The sequence below is a fragment of the Schistocerca piceifrons genome, chromosome 3, assembly GCF_021461385.2.
Source record: "Schistocerca piceifrons isolate TAMUIC-IGC-003096 chromosome 3, iqSchPice1.1, whole genome shotgun sequence".
Lineage (NCBI taxonomy): Eukaryota > Metazoa > Arthropoda > Insecta > Orthoptera > Acrididae > Schistocerca > Schistocerca piceifrons.
In genome coordinates, this window is record NC_060140.1 from 876,399,468 (window position 1) to 876,413,459 (window position 13,992).

Below are 13,992 nucleotides of genomic sequence, written 5' to 3' on the forward strand. Positions count from 1 at the left end.
TTTGCAAAGGAACATTTGAAAATAAAGTTTAGCATTTCAGCTTTTCCTTTACCACGTTCAATTTCAGTTCCTATATCATTCACTAGGGACTGGTCACTAACTTCGATGCCACTAACAGCTTTTACATATGAACAGAATCTCTTTGGGGTTTGTGAAATATCATTTGACAATATTCTGCTATGGTAGTCATTGAAGGCCTCATGTGTTGCTCTCTTAACAGCCAAATATGTTTCGTTGAGCATCTCTCTATCTACAGCCCTGCACTTTGTTTTACGCCAATTATGCAGTAATCTCTGTTTCTGTAGAAGTTCTTTAAAGTGACTGTATACAAAGGAAGTTCCCTCCCATTATGAATTGTTCAACTGGGTACATATCTATCCAGTACATGGTCAATTATTCTTTTAAACTTGAGCCATAGTTCCTCTACATGGTTCTGGTCTGTGCTGAAAGTTTCGAGTTCCACACTAAGATATTACACTACTGATTTTTTATCTTGCTTAATGAACAGATATATCTTTCTGCTTGTTTTAGTTTCCTTTGTACTTTGTTAATCATTGTTGTCACAACCACAACTTGGTCACTGATACCAGTTTCAATGTGAACATCCTCAAAAAGATCAGGTCTATTTGTTTCCATTAGAGTCAACACATTTTCATTATGAGTCGGGTTACTAACTATCTGTTGTAGGTAGTTATCACAGAAGGCATTTAGTAATGCTTCACAAGATGTCTTATCATGCCTACCACTAAGAAAAGTGTAATTTTCACAATTAATTGTTGGATAATTAAAGTCTCCACTGGTGATCACAGTATGATTGGGGAATGTACTAGTGAACTGAGGTTTCCTCCAAAGTTTTTGGTTACATCAGGGGGTGAGTCTCGTGGGCAATAGAAGGATTCAGTTATCATTTTATGCCCACCTCTGATGCTGAGTCTTGCCCAAACAATCTCACCTTCAGCTTCAGTTTCTATCTCAGTAAATTTGAGTGTCTTGTCTACTACGACAAATACACCACCTCTATTTCCATTTTGGCTATCATTTCGATATTCACTTAAATTTTCCCCAAAAATCTCACTACTGTCAATTTCATGTTTCTATCAGCTTTCTGTACCCAGTATTATGTGAGTCTACCTGCTTTTCATGTGCATGTAGTTGAAACCCTTGGGAAGATCACAAAATATTTCAGCTGGCTTTATCTTTTAATCTAGTGATTCCAGTACATCTTTCTTGAAAGAAAATACAACTTCAGTTATGGGTATACCTTTTTGGAAACCTAACTGTCTTTCACAGAGCTGCCTCACAATTCTGTAATACAATAGATTAGATTAGATTAGATTAATACTTGTTCCATAGATCATGAATACGACACTTTGTAATGATGTGGAACATGTCAGGTTAATAAAAGATGTCTGTACAAGATATTACATTACACAAAATATTGCATGACACTAATGTTTAAGTTGTTTTTTTTCCCCTTAATTTATATCTAAAAATTCAGCCAGTGAGTAGAAGGAGTTGTCATCTAGAAATTCTTTTAATTTATTTTTAAATGTTAGTTGGCTGTCTGTCAGGCTTTTGATGGTGTTTGGTAGATGACCAAAGACTTTTGTGGCAGCATAATTTACCCCTTTCTGTGCCAAAGTCAGATTTAACCCTGCATAGTGAAGATCATCCTTTCTCCTGGTGTTATAGCTATACACACTGCTATTACTTTTGAACTGAGTTGGATTATTAACAACAAATTTCATAAGTGAATATATCTATTGTGAGGTTACTGTGAGGATCCCTAGATCCTTAAATAGATGTCTGCAGGATGACCGTGGGTGGGCTCCAGCAATTATTCTGATTACACATTTTTGAGCAATGAATACTTTTCTACTCAACGATGAATTACCCCAGAATATGATGCCACACAAAAGCAGTGAATGAAAGTAGGCATAGTAAGCTAATTTACTGAGATTCTTATCACCAAAATTTGCAATAACCCTAATAGCATATGTAGCTGAACTCAGACGTTTCAGCAAACCATCAATATGTTGCTTCCAGTTTAACCTCTCATCAATGGAAACACCTAAAAATTTTGAAAATTCTGCCTTAGCTACAGACTTCTGTTCAAAGTCTATGTTTATTACTGGAGTTGTGCCATTTACTGTACGGAACTGTATATACTGTGTTTTATCAAAATTTAAAGAGAGTCCATTTGCTGAGAACCACTTAATAATTTTGTGAAAAACATCATTTACAATTACATCACTTAGTTCTTGGTTTTTGGATGTTATTACTATACTTGTATCATCAGCAAAAAGAACTAACTTTGCATCTTCATCAATGCGGAATGGTAAGTCATTAATGTATATCAAGAACAGTAAAGGAGCTATGACCGAACCCTGTGGGACCCCGTACTTGATAGCCCCCCAGTTTGAGGAATCAGCTGTTGTTTTAACATTACATGAACCGCTTATTTAGACTTTCTGCATTCTTACAGTTAAGTATGAATTAAACCATTTGTGCACTGCCCCCCCTCAAACCATAATGATTTAGCTTATCTAAAAGAATTCCATGATTTACACAATCAATGGCCTTTGAAAGCTCACAAAAAATACCAATGGGGGATGTCCAGTTATTCAGAGCATTTAATATTTGATCAGTGAAAGCGTATATAGCATTTTCTGTTGAAAAGCCTTTCTGAAAACCAAACTGACATTTTGTTAGTACTTCATTTTTACAAATATGGGAGGCTACTCTTGGATACATTACTTTCTCAAAAATTTTTGATAGAGCTGTCAGAAGAGAGATTGGGCAGTAGTTGTTGACATCCGACGTATCCCCCTTTTTATGCAATGGTTTTACAATGGCATATTTCAGTCTATCGGGGAATGTGATCAAGAGAGGTGGGACAGTAGTTCATGACTTGTGTTGTTCCCCTTTTTTGTAAAGAGGCTTCACTAAAGCTTTATTCAATCCGGGAAGGCACCCAGAGACACAGAGGCATAAAATATATGGTGATTCTTATTAACATTAAAAAGCCCTGAAGCGATGTAGGTGACACTGAGACAATTAATTTAATATAAGACACATGGGCCCATAAATGTTGGGAAATATGCGAAATGTGAATGACAAATGTTGAACATGTGCCAGGTGACATACCTCACAGAATGTGCAGTGGTTGAGCTTATTGGTCTGACACACCTAATCATCCCAACCCATCTTAAGTATTAACATTGGTGTGTCTCCAGGCCCATGTCAACCGCATGGCAGAAACTTTTTTTCTTTCTTTTTTTTTCTTTGGCTTAGACATTTATGTGTTTACTTTGAGGTAATATTTATTCTTTCATTTACCAGTTTTGCAGCCTTGCTGATTTATTGTAAAGTACAATACAACAAAAACCTAGTATACTGTCTCACAAGCAAATGAGTAAAAGCTTTCGAATGGCATTGCTACTACCAAATGACCCAAGTTTTATTTACTAAATAAAGTCTGTTAAAAAAAGGTAATAACTTCTACTTTTACAACAGATTACATTTACAAAAGGTGTTCAAAAAGAGAGTAGCATAGCACAGCAAAGTACAGCATTGCCACCTACCAGCAGGGATAGGATCAATAAGCCCAAGCACTGCACGTTCAGTGAGGTATGTCATCTGGTGATGTCAGATGTCCAGCACCTGTCATCCACTCTTTGGGTATTTCCCAACATTTGTGAGCCCAATATGTCTTATATTAAGTTACTTACATCAGTGTCATCTACAATCAGTTAGGGTGTTTAAACATTAATGAGAATCACCCTGTATAAGGACCAAAACTTAGCATAAATGATCTGAATAGGCTTTTAGAAATGTAATGGAATATTATCTATAACTGACAATCTTCTGATTTTTAAAGAGGCAATGGTTTTCTTTAATTCATTTCTAGTTAAAGGGGTACATTTCTCTCTCTTACAGGATTAGGAAAAAATTATTACAGTATTTCCACAGCACTTTATAAGGATCCCTTGCAGCCTAATTGTTAAGTAGTAGTGGAAATGGCCACTGAAGATTTTTTGCTATTACATCTTGGTTGCTTATATTTTTATCATCAATATTTAAGAGAAAGTCTTTGGTTTTACTCAGACAGTTGGCACTTTGTCTCATTCCTTATCAGCCTCACACTCTTTTGATTTTATGACAAGGTTGGTCGATTTTGGAGCTCAGATGTAATCTTTTCAACTGCTTGATTACTTTGATTAATATTTTAAAGTACTTTTTATAATGATTTATTTGGGTAGGGGTGCCTGAATTTTTTGCTGTTGCGTACAAATCTCATTTTTGTTTGCAAGATATCCTTATCCACTTTATGATCCGTGGCTTTTTTGTGATTCCTTTGGGTCAGTTCCTGTAAACTATTTTTGGAAAGGAATCTTCAAATATTGCCATAATTTCAGTGCTCAACATGTTATATTTAGAACTGACATCTTTTTTACAATAGATGTGCCTCCAGTTTAGATCTCTGAGGCATGATTTAAAGGTCTCAATCATTTCTTCACTTCTGGGTCTGATTACCTTCTGTTAGGGTTCAGTTTTATTCTGGAAACTATTCACATTATTAAAATTAATTCTCTGACTATCAACAACAGAGAAACCATTTAGTATTTTACCCATAATGACACTGCTCACTTTCCCTTGGTCTGCAAAAATTTTTTCAGTTAGGATGGTTGAATTTGGAGTTAATCTGGTAGGAAAGCTGACCGCTGGGATGAGGTTGTAGGTATATATCTAATTTTAAAGGCCTGTCTTCACAGTGCGGCATATTAGAAAACTGATATTAATATTGTATTATATATTGAACTATATACTGAAATCTCCATATTCTATGACATCTACTTTACATTTAAACAGGTCATTAAAAGCAAGTTAAGGAGCTTTGAAAAGAGGTGAAGGTCCCCTGAAGGTGTCCTATATACAGGGTGTATCAAAAAGAATAATTTGGTTTGGCATATCTATATTTCTGAAACTAATAAACGTATACAATGAATTTTATATTTTGATGAATGGGAAACTCAAAAAGTGTTAGTTTTTTTCATACCTTTCCATAGGTCTTTAATATACCCCTATTGAGATGCACTGCATATGTCAATGCAGTATTCAGATTGTTCCCACAATGCAGTGAGCATGTCTTGTGTTACAGTTTCCACAGCTGCTATTATGCGATGTCTCAGTTCATTCATTGTTGTTGGTAATGGAGGCACATAAACAGAATCCCACAAGAGCCCACAAAAAATAATCACATACAGTCAGGTCCAGTGACCTTGGAGGCTAGTAATGTAAGGCTGGATCATTTGGTCCAGTGCGACCGTCCATCGTTCAGTAATCCTTTGATTTAAAAATTCCCGCACTTCCAGATGCCAGTGTGGCAGTGCCCCCTCCTGCTGGTAAATAAAGTCATTCAAATCAGTCTCCAACTTTGGGAAAAGAAAGTTCTCAAGGATATTGAGATATGTGCTTCCTGTAACAGTGTTCTCAGCAAAGAAAAATGGATCATACACCGTTTTCCGTGAAACTGCGCAAAACACATTAAATTTTGGAGAGTCCCCCTCATGATGTACAACTTCATGTGGTTGTACCATATCACATATTCTCACTTTATGATGGTCCACCTTTCCATTTAAATGGAATGTTGCCAAAAACACAATTACAGTACACCAAACCTTCGTGAAGAGCTTGCAGTAGTTAAATTTTGTATGTCAATGCAACACACACCAGATGGACATTGGGGGCATGTTGAGCTGTTGAGATGCATGGCAAATGGATTCTTGTGGATTCCTTGAGAAACTATGGCGGATGCGTTCAACACCCGTGTCAGATACTCGGGAACGGCCCAGTGACTTGCCTTTACACAAATAACCTGTTTCTCACAAGTGTTCATGGCATTGTCTAATGCTCTGTGCTGTAGGAGGATCCACACCATTCCTAGTATGAAAATCATACTAAACAGTTATTAATGACCCACACCACGCAAAATGTAAAACTCGAGAGATTGCCCTTTCCAACAGTAAATTTCTCATGCACATACACTATGTGATCAAAAGTATCTGGACACCTGGCTGAAAATGACTTACAAGTGGTGCCTTCCATTGGTAGTGCTGGAATTCAATATGCTGTTGGCCCACCATTTGCCTTGATTACAGCTTCCACTCTTGCATGCGTATGTTCAATCAGGTGCTGGAAGACAACCCATTTTTCAAGGAGTGCTGCACTGAGGAGAGGTATCGATATCGGTCGATGAGGCCTGGCATGAAGTCAGCATTCCAAAACATACCAAAGGTGTTCTATAGGATTCTGGTCAGGACTCTGTGTAGGCTAGTCCATTACAGGAATGTTATTGTCATGTAACCATTCTGCCACAGGCCATGCATTATGAACAGGTGCTCGATTGTGTAGAAAGATGCAACTGCCATCCCCAAATTGCTCTTCAACGGTGGGAAGGAAGAAGGTGCTTAAAACATCAAAGTAGGCCAGTGCTGCGATAGTGCCATGCAAAACAATGAGGGGTGCAAGCCCCTCCATGAAAAAAACAACCACACCATAACACACCGCCTCCGAATTTTGCTGTTGGCACTACACATACTGGCAGATGACATTCAGTGGGAATTCACCATACCCACACCCTGCCATCGGATTGCCACATTGTGTACTGTGATTCGTCACTCCATACAACATTTTTCCACTGTTCAGTTGTCCAATGTTTATGCTCTTTACACCAAGTGAAGTGTCGTTTATGATTTACCAGCATGATGTATGGCTTACGAGTAGCTGATCGACCGTGAAATCCAAGTTTTCTCAGCTCCCACCTAATTTTCATAGTACTTGCAGTGGATCCTCATGCAGTTTGGAATTCCTGTGTGGTGGTCTGGATAGATGTCTGCCTATTACACATTACAACCCTCTTCAACTGTTGGCGGTCTCTGTCAGTCAACAGACGAGGTTGTCATGTATGCTTTTGTGCTGTATGTTTCCCTTCACATTTCCACTTCACTAACACATCAGAAATGATAGACCTAGGGATGTTTAGGAGTGTGGAAATCTCGCATATGACACAAGTGACACCCAATCACCTGACCACGTTCAAAGTCTGTGAGTTCCGTGAAGCACCCCATTCTGCTCTCTCATGATGCCTAAGGACTACTGAGGTCACTGATATGGAGTATCTGGCAGTAGGTGGAAGTAAAATGCACTTAATACAGAAAAAAATATGTTTTTGGAGGTGTCCAGATACTTTTGATAGTGTATCTCAAATAACATAATAGTTATGATTTCTTTAAACTGGATAATTCTTTTTGATACACCATGTATTGTTACCATTAACAAAGTAGAATTATCTGCAGACAGTTAAGTGACACATACTTCAAACGGTTGTTTTAAACAGAAGTTATGTTACACTTGGCACATGACTTTGATTTTGTGCCATGAATAAAGTGTTCTTTACTTCCACATGGGAACCTCAATACTACCACATGTAACACCCAGACATGACTTAATAGTAATGGTGAAGGCCACAACACTTCTCACATCATTGAGAAGTTAAGTATAGTTTAAAGATAGACTGTAAACAATCTGTGGCCCAGCCACGAATTGATCCTGTGAACTCTCCGTTTCCAGGCATTAACACTAGATTATCAGGCCTGACAGCATGTGAACTGTAGAGTCAGTGACATAAAGTGTTGTATTTGTAAACCAGTTCAAGCATTCCATATCACATAAATATATAGTGAATGTGATCAATGAAACACTTAATGCAGTAATTTTACAAGTTAGGAATGAAATATACTTGAAGCCAATGTGTATTTTACCTTTGTTTCCCTGTTTCTCCATGGCTTTGGATGCTTATGTGATAAACACCCATCAGGAAATTCTAGATGTCCTCCAACTCCAACACCCAAAGTAATGTAGAACTGTAATAAAAGGTGTGTTGCATAGCAGAAAGTATTTTTTACTGTAAGACTACAGATACATTACAATATGATTATTAGTGGTCATTTGCTAATATTTAAATTTGCCTAGCAAATAAATATATGGTGAAATTAATTATTAATGTATTTGTATATATCATATCATATTAAATTGAATGATAGTCTGTGAAGAACTAGATAAGAGAAAACTTTTAAACCTTTATGGTATAACTCATCTTGAGGTACCAACTGTCACTCTCTAGAACTTATAGTAGGTGTCAGGATGAGAGGCAAAAAAATTAACAGGCATCTGACAACTTAAGATACATCACTCAAATCAGAGAGCAACAACTTGTTCAAATGATGGGCAGCCCTGTGCTTAACAGACTGTGTGCACTGTTTAAAATTTTTATGCTTCAGAGAAAACCACGTGTCTCAGGTACTCAATATGGATGTGAGTTAATAGGATATCATTTTCTCACAATGGTTGGAAGGAGTTACTCCACAGCCAAAACTTGTTTTTCCTAACTTGCAGCCACTTCTCTTCACAGTGACTCCTGATTCTTTCTCGCAAGATGTCACTACTTGTGTGAGGGCCTGCACAGTCTACCACTGTTGGTACTGTACAGGCCCCATTGGCTGTTGTGCGTGCGTGCAGTTCATTGCCCCAACTGCTCCAACAAAATTCCACCACCTTACCTAGAGATTGTAGGCAAAGGAGGTTGTTTTACATGGACTGAGCTGGTTTGTCTGCGGGGTACATTCACTCACTGAATGGCTTGCAGTGGCATCAGGGAGCAAGAGCAGATAATAACTTTCATAGCTCAAACTGCATGTACTTCTACATCACGGACACTAAACTTGTTTTATTAAGTGAATGTCCTGAACAAGATGAAAGCAAATGACAAAGAGGTCAAGATTGTTCCCTTGGTTAGAGCCATCCATCGACAAATAATCATGGTGTTGGTCTAAGATTTTATGAAATTCAAATTTAATTCTTTATTGTGGCAAGTGAGACATGGCAGCCATACTTTGTAACTCTCAAGTGTTGAATACTGCAAATGTCCTCTGATTTTATTTTGGGCTTTGGACAAGGTTTGGGAGAGGCATGAGTCTTTATTTGTCATTTACATGCATGTTTGTTGTATTTTATGGAGCAGACATGTAAACACACTGATAGATGTGATATATTTGTACATTTTCATAATACAAAGTTAAAATATATTTTTTACCTCTGATTCATTTTTTGTGGTGTTTCAAACCACAGAAATGTAAAATTGAGTCGTGAGTGTGAGTTGCATTTGTGTGTGTGAGTTGCATTTGTGTGTGTGTATGTGTGTGTGTGTGTGTGTGTAGCGTTGTGTTGATAAAGGTCTAATGACTGAAAGCTTTAATTGTGAGAGTCTTTTTGTTGTGCCTATCTGCAACTCAGCATCTCTGCTGTGTGGTGAGTACCAACTTTCCTTCTCATGATATTTTTACTAACACATGTTTAGAATCTTCCACACAGCTCCCCATACAATGTAATTTCTTATATACTTTTTCCTGTTTTATTACCATATTCATTGACATAAATTACTGATACATTTCATCATTTTAATATTCCTTGTCTATTTCACTTCACATTTCCTACCGTAGTGTATATAACTATTCTGACTCCAATATAGTATATTTGTTCTGTAATTCCTGTCTTTTTCTTTGCAGGCAGAGCCTATTCTTTCAGTGTCTTTTTCCTGTTTTAGCACTGTCGATGCTTCATTGGCTGGCATGATCCTGTATCCTTAATGCATTCTACAGCTACTGTTATGCTCCTGAGCTAACACAACCTACAATATTCTCAAGGAAAATCCTATGCTTCACAACATCTATAGGACAGCAAAGGAATAACTTCCTCATTGTAAAAAAAAATGACATTGTCGGAGGAGATTGTGCTGAAAACTATCATCTTTTATTTTCTTACTGCAACAATTACAAAAGTATTTTAAAATGCTTTTTTAAATGTCATCGCAATAAAACAAAATTTCTTCAGTGGGCTCTCTCTCACTTGTCAGACAATGGAACTGAACTAACAAGTTTATATAATCCTAAATCAAATTTATAATATGTTACAAGTTCAAAGGCTCATATTCAATCCTAGATATGTATGTGTTTTGGGCAGTGATCTCCCATTTCAGCAATTCAAGTGGTTATTAATAATGGAAATAAATTCTCTAAATGAGTCTGTAATAATAGTGGATTTTTTTAAAACAAAAGGCCCTAGACTGCTTAAAATATTTACATTCATTATAACATTTTGGCTGCTACGATCATCAAATATCTAATTAAAATTAACATAAGAATGTGAGGTGTTGATTACAAATATGATGATATCATTAGTCAAAAAGTCATAAAAAACAAAAATATATTAAGCAATCTGATGACTTTATTCTAAAATCTCCAAATGCTGTGGGCATGTTGGAGAAGTACCTATGAGGGCATTCTGAAAAGTAATGCCTCCAACTTTTTTATGTGAAAATTCTTACAGCTTTTTTAAGTGAAACAAACATTATTATCACACTACATCTTTATTCTTCATGTCTACTTATTTATTTCTCAACATAATTGTCGTGGGCACAAACACATTCCTCCCAACGAGAGACCACTTTGTTGATACCAGTATTGTAGAATGTTTGACTTTGTTGAAAGAGCCACAACATCACCTCTGATTCCAACACTTCATCTTTATTGTGATGACCAATGAATCATCTGTAACAAATGACTTCAACTGAGAAGTATGCTATCTCTTTCATACTGATCCTGATTTTGTGCTCTTGGGACTGTAACAGTAATAAAGGTGTATAATGCTATCCAGGTTGCTTGCATCAAGCTCACCATTGTACCAAGCATTTTTTTGGTGGTGACTGGGATTAGAATGAGAAGTGTTGACACCACTGGAGAACAGAGGGACAAAACGGGAGGATTATGTTAACAGGCTGCCTCCACATTTTAGTGTTGGTGCAGGTACCAACCCTCCACAACAACAGCAACAGCACATACTACAGCCAACACCACAAGGTAGGACAGCGTAACATGTGAAATTAACAGCGTTCAGGATGTCCAAAACTTTGGTTCTTAGACGCAGAAAGCATTTTTGCCAGTACAAAACCAATAATGATACATCTTCCCTGAAGATGTTTTGCCCACCCATAACTATAGGGTATTACAAAATTGTTTCATAAAAAACTTCACCCTCTCTCTGGGGCACAGGGTGCAAAAGTTAGGGCAGATGATGGTTTAGGCAACAGATCTCCATGTCAACTTCTACGTAAACTTACTAGCAGGGCTAGATTTAATGCCAGAGTAATAGGTACACATGTTGTGTCTTAAAAGACTCCCCATAAACACGAGAATAATTTTGGCTGCAGAAAAAAGTGTATCTTTGCAAGTGCTTCCAGGATGAGCAGGAGCAATGGTGGCATGAATACTAAGCAAGCAACATTATAGACAGTATTATGTCAGCTGGGGGCCCTGAACCAAGAATGTTGGAAACAAGTGAGCATGGTAGCCCAAGATCAAGCATAATGAGCAAGGCACAAGCTACCACAATCGAATAGTTTGCACAGACAGTTCCCTGCATAACTAAGAATGCATAGGAGAAGCTAGCACAGGCATTGTACGATGGCAAGACTATATGGAATATGACAAGAGTTCATGAAGAAACAGATCCTCATGATATTGGCTTCACAAAAGATTCAGTGACAAGGTTTGCAAATGTTCTACACCATCTCAGTACCCAAAAGCATTTGACAGCCTCTAAAGGGCACTCCAGATCATCATGTAGAAATATTAAGTCACCCACATACGTATGTGATTTGCTCCTTGATTCACAGGAGACATTCGCAAATGGTAATCTTTGCAGTGCACACTCAGGTGTTCAGCACAAGATACCCATGTTAACAACATGCAGGAGGCTGATCCAAATGGGATACTGTGTTCCATATGCTTGAAACAACAGGCAAGCAGCTAGGCAGCTTTGAGCTGGTAGCCAGCATGGAAGTAATATATCACAGTGCAGCTACACCAGGTTATGAAAATTCCTGCTTTGAAGAGCTCTACTTCTATGGACACTATCACAATCTGAGGGTAGGATTCACAACCATGGAAAACTGGGCAAAGCAGCTATAGTAATGGATAGATGCTCCAAAAAGAAGTTTTTGGGAGATACAGGATCAGATGTCAATGTGTTACCTAAAGGACTGTTCCAACTGGACAGTGGTCCACCTCAGTAGCTGAGTTTTCAGTGCAGCAGAATGCCATGCAAAGGGGCCCGAGTTTGATTCCCTGTTGGGTCAGGGATTTTCTCTGCTCAGAGACTGGTTTTTGTGTTGTCTTCATCATAATCTCATCCCCATCGCCGAAGTGATGTGAACTAAAAAGACTTGCACCAAGCGACCGGTCAACCTGGCGGGAGGCCCTAGCCACAAACATTTTATTTCACTTCAACTGGACAGCACAGCCGCTCCTCTACATTTAACAGCAGCAAATAACTCGGCAATCGAAGTTTACAGAAGCAAATCATTAATGTTAGATCTTGGCTTTCAAGAGCACACAACATGGAATTTCTTGGTACCTGATGTCACCAAACCAATTCTAGGCACTGATTTCTTACACAACTTTGACCTCGCAGTGGACATTAAGAGAGGATTATTGCAGAATGCAACAGTCACAGCAGCGTTTTAACATAATGAATGGCACAGCCTCATGGAAGAATTTCCACATATCCTATCAAGAGCAAACGCACACACAACATGCAATTTTTCATTCGCACTATGCCATGACAGTCAGTAGCAGCCAAGTCATGCCATCTCATGCCTGGAAAACTAGTGGCAGCTAGGCAAATGCACCAATGCATGACAAGGCCATCAGATAGTCAGTAAGCATCACCTCTACATATGACCCAGAAATGAGACTGTACATGGAGGCTGTTCAGAGACTATCGAGTGTTAACTTTCATAACTATACTGGATAGATACCCTACTCCACATATCATGGATGTGAACAATTCAGTGGCAGGTGCATATTTTTTTAGCATAATCAATTGCACATGGGCACATTCACAAATTCCTGTATTCCTATCAGTCATTCACAAGATGACGATCACCATGCTCTTTGATTTATTCAATTATTGTTAACTGCCCTTTAAGTTGAAAAACATTGCTCGAACATGTCATGTGCTGTGTGGGCTGAAATTTTCATCTTTAATTTTTCAAAGTATCAGGAGGAATGCAAGTCTCATTTACGTCAAGTTTCCTTGTGACTCCAAAATTCTGGTATGGTGATCAGTTTAGACAAGTATCTTTTTAGTTATAACAAAGTAAAGTTCTTTGGTTTTTAGGTATCAGTGGATGGGCTGACTGGTGATGAAGCATGTGTCAGCCATACAACAGGTTCCACTGCACATAACATTGAAGGACTTAAGGTGGTGTCTAGGAATGCTTAATTATTACCACCGTCATCTTTCCAGGCATCACATTAACAAAACTACTCAAAGGCAAACACTTGACTGGTGCAAAAAGTTCCTCAGAGCTGATGATGTCATTCGACAGAGTAAAAGAGTGTGCTGCAAGGGCAGTACTACTTGCTCGCCCTCAGATTAATGCATCACACCATTATGGTGGATGGCAGCCAGACAATTGTGGGGGTGGCACTTCAGGAACTTGTTGATGGCGCTTGGTAGCCTTTCCCTTTTTCTGCCCTGTTGCTCATACCAATGTAAAAGGGTTGGAGTACTATAGACAGGGAACTTTTCATAGCATATGCAGCTGTCTGTCTCTTCAGATATTCAATTAAAGGCCGCATTTTGACTATTTACACAGACCGTAACATCACTCTTCAGCAAGGAGACTCCAAAAGGCTTGCTGGAATTCCTCAGACACGCTGATTTTATTTCATAATTCACCATGGATGTCCACCATATTAGCAGTAGCAAAAACATTGTGGCCGATTGCTTATCACTGTGTTGTGTGAGTATAAAAGCAGTAAACAGGAACCACATTGCCCAAGCATGAACTCTTGACCAAAAATTACATGA

The 13,992-nt window shown here is 38.1% G+C and overlaps 1 protein-coding gene across 1 annotated transcript in view; it reads right to left on the reverse strand.

The window, feature by feature from the left end:
* The window catches only part of LOC124789295 (beta-1,3-glucan-binding protein-like), a 129,071-nt gene that overhangs the window by 19,432 nt on the left and 95,647 nt on the right, over positions 1–13,992 (reverse strand). The window contains exon 8 of the mRNA XM_047256608.1: positions 7,824–7,925. Coding sequence (XP_047112564.1) covers positions 7,824–7,925 — 102 coding nt within the window. The remainder of the gene's footprint in view (positions 1–7,823; positions 7,926–13,992) is intronic.